Source organism: Pseudochaenichthys georgianus, chromosome 18 (assembly GCF_902827115.2).
Source record: "Pseudochaenichthys georgianus chromosome 18, fPseGeo1.2, whole genome shotgun sequence".
Lineage (NCBI taxonomy): Eukaryota > Metazoa > Chordata > Actinopteri > Perciformes > Channichthyidae > Pseudochaenichthys > Pseudochaenichthys georgianus.
In genome coordinates, this window is record NC_047520.1 from 14,546,906 (window position 1) to 14,552,785 (window position 5,880).

Sequence of the window (5,880 nt, forward strand, 5' to 3'; positions counted from 1 at the left end):
GTGTTCAAATCTAAATACATTAAAGACATTTTATAAACTCAATTTTAATCAAAACAATTGCTTCGTTTATCCCTTAGGGACGACTAGTTTCTAGGCATACATCAAGATGAAAACAAATAAAGTTTGGAAGATATGTTCCAAATGATGGACTACTCGTTACGCTACAATAAAAGCAAAATTACAACATCATAAATATCCTACAGAGGGGAAGCGTAGTCGAATAGGGCTGTTTAAATAAAATACCATAACACTTTCACATCATATTGTCATGACATCTAATTCCCCCGCTCCATTGAGTGCACTGACAGGGCGGATGATGAGTGGAGATTTGTTGCTGCCGCTGTCACACATGTCAGGGTTCAAAAAGGGAAACATGGCCTCTGTGAACTGGAACTGTGTGAAGGAATAGATGTGTGACTTGGCCTCTGCATCATAGAAGGACACAGTCCCCTCCTCGTGATCCAGAAACACCCCCACCACCTGCGGCCTCTGAGAGAGACTCAGCAGCTCCGCCTGTCCCGCACACGCCCGGTACTCACTGCCCTTCCTCAGACAGATGGTCCAGTACCCGTCCTCTGGGCTCAGGGTGACCAGCCCCTTCCTGCTGACCGACTGTCGGGCCACCCCCAAGTCCCACGCTGTCTTGTCGCCCACTTCTACCTCCCAGTAGTGCCTCCCTGTGGAGAAACCCTGCATAGAAACAGGCGCTCGGGTCACCAGGACAGTTCAGAATGAAGCAGAAACATCCCAGCACAACACACACATCTTTATTTACCCTGGTGGCGAGGACACATGGCGCCGTGTCGAAACGCTCTGGTGTGTCCTCCAGGTTCTGTTCAACATCTCCATCCCAGATCTGTCTCCCGTCCTCTGACAGAAGCAGCCACGGGTTGGCTGTCCTGGGATCCAGAAGAACATCAACTAGGAGACAGACAGAGTTTGTTAATATGGAGTTTTTACTTCCCCCTTATCATACGGCACGCATTATCATGATGCACAGGACCGTTTGACACATTTTTAGATGATTTAGAGTTGTATTATTCGTCTCATGAAATAAAACCAATTAAAGCAGAAGAAATTAGTCCATGAGAAAGTAGTTGACTGTGGGAAAATTAACTAGCTTTAGTTGTGTATCAGGCAAATGATTACCGAAACAAATCAGAAACTGTAGGACAAAATAAGCAACATGAGATGTCACCGTGACCTCTGGGAACTTGTGATAGATGTCACCGTGACCTCTGGGAACTTGTGATTGGAATTGTAGAAATAATGATTAAATGAATCCAGTGAAAATCTTCCTCATGATTGACTGTCCTTTTCTGTGGGATTTGGACATTATTCCCATTGATACAGAATGTAAGGAGTGCTTGAATGTGCATGGTAGTTTGACGGACAAAAGAGGGAGTGAGAACAGTGAAGACATTGTTTTACGGTCCAACTGTACCTGCATACTGCTGCATCTTCTCATGCTCTGTAAGTTAAAAGCAACGTATACATATTGTTTATACAACACATCTGTGATTATGAGATTCAATGTAAGTGGCTGTTATTTTGCATAATGTTGTGATGCTGACAACAAATTGTTATTTAAAAAGTATACCTTGAAAGGAAAGCTTTTTCAGAGCGGACTGAAGCTGCAGTTCAATGTCAGCCGCCGCTCTCCTCACAGTCCCCAAACATGTGTGTGAATGGACAACGATGTCAGAGCAGGCTTTAGAAGACGCAGGCGAACTCAGAGCTGGAAACCTCTGTCACAATGAAATCAGATAAGAGAGAAAAGCTCAAGATGGGAATAAAGATAGAAGAACAACATTCTACAAACTAGCATCTCTTATTTTTACTGTGGATATGTCCCGGTGTAACTCCTAACCTGCAGGATGTGCAGGTGGTCCTCACTGTGAGAAAGCTGCTCCACCTCGCTCCTCTTCCTCTCCAGCTGTGTGATCTCCAGCTGCAGCTCTGTGAGGAGCCTCTCCGCCCTCTGCTCCGCCGCTGCCTGCTTCCTCTGGAGCGTCTCCAGCAGCTCCGCCTGACCACGCTCCAGAGAACGGAGCAGGGTGGAGTAAACCTCCATGCTCAACAGAATGTCCCTCCTCAAGTTTTCCTGAAGATATTAAGCAATGAAAAAAGTAAAAAGTATAGAGCCCTCTTTAACGTTTGTTCTCCGATGGAACTCACTTAGAATGGTAAGCTCTCACTGCATTTTAAATAAGAAGTGAAATGCATTTTTTATTGGGCTTTCAATTTGGAAATATGTTTAAGTCTTGATTTATAGATATTAATTATTGTTTTTTATATTGTGTCCCCTATTGTTGTCATTTTCAGTTCTGCTAATTTGCAGCATTTCCTCTATTTCGTTTTATCTCGCTTTTGGAAGCACTTTGGGCCCTGTGTTTTTATGCAGCAAGTAATGTCCTAGTAAAAGTACATATTTTACATATATTATTTTGCATACTCTTTTCATATATTCTTAAAGTGTTTTAATTGCTGCTAAAATGGCCCATCTTTCCTACAGGACACATCCAAAAAGCCAGTTGTCTGCTCTTATGTGAACTTACTTTGCTGAGCTCCACAGAGTGTTTGATCTCCTCCACTTTCTGCACTCTCTCCTGGATCTTCTGCTGGACATCAGCTTCGATGCTTCTCATCTGAGCCTGAACAAAGAGGAACACAACCCAAAACTGAAGCAAAGTCCAAAGGCTGCTGAGGTATTTGATGGGATAGCACAGTGATGAGGACCTCACCTTCTTCCCCTGACTCTCCCGCTCCACTGGGACGGTGTCGTGACAGCGGTGATCCGTCTCGGTGCAGAGGACGCACACACACCTCTGGTCGCTCCTGCAGAACAGCTCCAGGAGCCTCTGGTGCTTCTTACACATCCGGTTCTCCAGCGTTGCCACGGGTTCAATCAGCTTGTGAGTCTTCAAGGTGGAAACTCTCCGGTGAGGCTCCAGGTGACTCTCACAATACGAGGTCAGACACACAAGGCAGGACTTCATGGCCTTTGTTTGCTTTCCCACACACACATCACAACATATGAATTTCTCTATCAGTGTCATCACGCCATTCTGCCTTCTGGCTCGGATCTGCTCGGACATCTCCTTAGCGAAGGAGTTTCCGCAGATCTCTGGGCGGCGCTCAAAGACTGCCTGACATTTGGGACAGCTGACTGCAGGACTGCGGTCCCAGTGCGATGTGATGCAGGTGAAGCAGAAGCTGTGCCCGCAGGGGATGGAGACGGGATCAGAGAAAACATCCTGACAGATCCAACACTGGAACTGCACCTCTGACAGGAGAACGCTGGGAGTGGCCATGACCTCAGCGGGAAAAAAGAAGATTGGTGTTCACTCACTCATTAACAAGTAATACATTAATAATTGACCTTCTAACTTACAGGGGAAATTGCTAGCATTGACAAAACAGAGACATTTACAAAACAAGCCACAGACCTGTTTTCTTAGTTGTGTTTAATGCAGACCTTAAGCACTTTTATTGCAGCTAGCTACACTTATCATTAACTTTAAACTATTAAAGATTGCCTCTAGCCAAAGTCCAGCTGCACGGTCACATGACTCACTCGCACTCTCGGGAAATCACTGTAAAGGCTAAGGTTTTCATTGATTGAAAACATTCATTAAAATCCAAACATTCATCACATTAGTTCCTCTAATATTCAATTTAACCGGCCTGGCACAAGACAACAACATGATTGAATCTATTGTATCTGTTTAATCAAAATACTAACGCATGCCCATCTGTGATTTTGTCTGGGACTTACCTCGTTGTTGAATGTGAAACATGACCTCTGAGGTAGTGAAGGCAAACACTGGCACTGCAGTGAAGCCAAAGTCCTCCCAGTTTCTGTTACCACTCCCTCTGGGAAACTCTCCCTCCACAGCTTTTCAACCACCATGTTGTTCCAGGGAGGAGGAGCATTGTGTAGAATCTCTCTGCTTTATATAACATAATAGTGGTGTATTTCTGTTGAACAGAGCAACAACAAGGAGGTAATTAAATACAGCTCATTCTGAGGCTCTTTGTTTCAAAATGACTGAAACATACTATGTCTATTCCCACACACTATCACACAAATGTAATGTCAAAAACTTTCCAAAAGCTAAAACAAATGTCTTAGCAGGGATAAAGTTACTATTGCAGTGATGATGCTGATTAAAGTTGGCTTGTTTTGCGATGAATCTCTGCTTCGGAGACAGCTGTACATGCAGTGCAGGAGGTGAAGCTGTAAAAGTGTCAGAATGTGTTTGATGCTGCCTCTGGTTGTACTCACCCTGTTTGTTTGGTTGCTGAAGCACTTCTCTGTAGTGAGGAACTGACGCATGATGACCAGGACCTTCTACTGTAATGTTCTTTAATTCCAGCGGTGGGTGCTCCATATCAGATTTATACAGCAGCCTAATAATTCTCAATTCACAAGAAACAAACGCAATATTTATAAACTCACATGTTCTAAAATTGAGAGATTGGTGGACTTTACAATTGTAAAAATAAGTGTGTTATGTATAAATAGAACATGCCTACAAAATTAACTAAACAAACACATATCTGTTATATTGTAATTGTGCTGCAGTGTGTACAAAATGTTACTTTAAATATAATCATGCAAAGACAGTGTGTTAGTATAAGAAATATCAATCCGACATCTTAAAATTCTACGAATTATTCAAATATATAAAACAAGGCTCTAAAAAATAGCCATGGAGTGGGATTATACATTAACTTGCACACTTTCATAGCATGAATGGTACACACCTGGGTCCTTTTACAGGAAGGCAGTGCGCATGTGCGGACTGGAGACTGGAAGCAAATGCTGCCTTCATGGCTACTCGAACAATCTGAATTACGAAAGAAAACACAGAGACAACTTGGAAATGGTATCCTACATAAAAGTAAGAAGGTCAGATGTTTTATGAAGTTTTGGTGGGAAAACAGCTGTAACAGTGAAGAAATTGTCAAAGAAGTAGCGTTATTTTGTTGAAAAAAACTTTGGTCAGAGAACCCAACCAGAGCTAGAAAAATGTATTTCATAAATATTTAGTTTCTGTATGTTTTAAACTAATTGGATGTATGTTGCACGTGTAACCTTATTTGAAATGCTGTTAGGGAATACCATGTGGGGTTTATCTGTCAAATGTATGCTGACAGCCTATTTTCCGCTTTTTATTTTGAATGCCATTTTTAAATGTGTTACAAATATGTAACCTTTAACTATATAATTTACCTATGTTGTATTGAGAAAAATAATTAACGAAATTAAATGTGTAATGGTTTACGTAACCTAGACAGTAGCCACACTACTTGAACCTTTTCTGTAGCTGATAGACATTTAGCACATATGCTACCAAGCGTTAGCTAACGTTTGGTAGTAGGAACGTGTTTTCAGAGTTCGTGAAGAGCAAGTTGAAAAGTAGACTTACATTTTGTCAGGTAGCGAGAAAAACATGTTCAACAGGAGGCTAATGTCGCTGTGCTGGACGTGTTTATAATTTACTTTAACCATGTAGGCTGCGGGTTTTGTCCTATGGTTTGGTTCAGTAGGCTAATTCTGCCCCTGCTGGCCAATTGAAAAGTAAAGGTGTAATCGGGTGTAATTAATTAATAAGAAAAGGGGACTTCTTATATATAAAATAAATAAATATAATGTAATATTCACAAAAATGTAATAATATAATGTTTAACAATAAATCAACAATCAATAAATACATTTAAACAATCTGCCACCTCAGCATAACGTATGGTAGTCTATTATAATTCTACTAAATACATACATGCACCAAAAACGATTTGTTTGCAAAAGGTTGCTTTTGTCATGTACTAGAAAGCAGGATCTTCCGCTGAGCACCTGAACGCAGCACGCGAACA

The 5,880-nt window shown here is 41.8% G+C and overlaps 1 protein-coding gene across 1 annotated transcript; it reads right to left on the bottom strand.

The window, feature by feature from the left end:
* Positions 1–24: 24 nt before the first annotated feature.
* LOC117463404 (E3 ubiquitin-protein ligase TRIM39-like) lies at positions 25–4,372 on the bottom strand. Its single transcript, XM_034105638.2, has 9 exons — positions 4,289–4,372; positions 3,779–3,981; positions 2,745–3,317; positions 2,559–2,654; positions 1,871–2,104; positions 1,601–1,748; positions 1,445–1,471; positions 776–921; positions 25–690 (listed from the first exon to the last, which is right to left on the bottom strand). The coding sequence occupies exons 2-9, from the start codon at positions 3,911–3,913 to the stop codon at positions 259–261; spliced, it is 1,791 nt and encodes a 596-aa protein (XP_033961529.1). The 5' UTR covers positions 3,914–3,981; positions 4,289–4,372; the 3' UTR covers positions 25–258.
* Between the last annotated feature and the right edge of the window lie 1,508 nt (positions 4,373–5,880).

Bases quoted from the DNA above. Each gene is read 5' to 3' on its own strand.
- LOC117463404 (XM_034105638.2), bottom strand. From the start codon at position 3,913: ATGGTGGTTGAAAAGCTGTGGAGGGAGAGTTTCCCAGAGGGAGTGGTA. The intron at 2,655-2,744 runs GTGAGGTCCTCA...CTCTTTGTTCAG, and splicing joins GGGAGAGTCAGGGGAAGAAG to GCTCAGATGAGAAGCATCGA. The intron at 1,749-1,870 runs GTTAGGAGTTAC...TCATTGTGACAG, and splicing joins ACCACCTGCACATCCTGCAG to AGGTTTCCAGCTCTGAGTTC.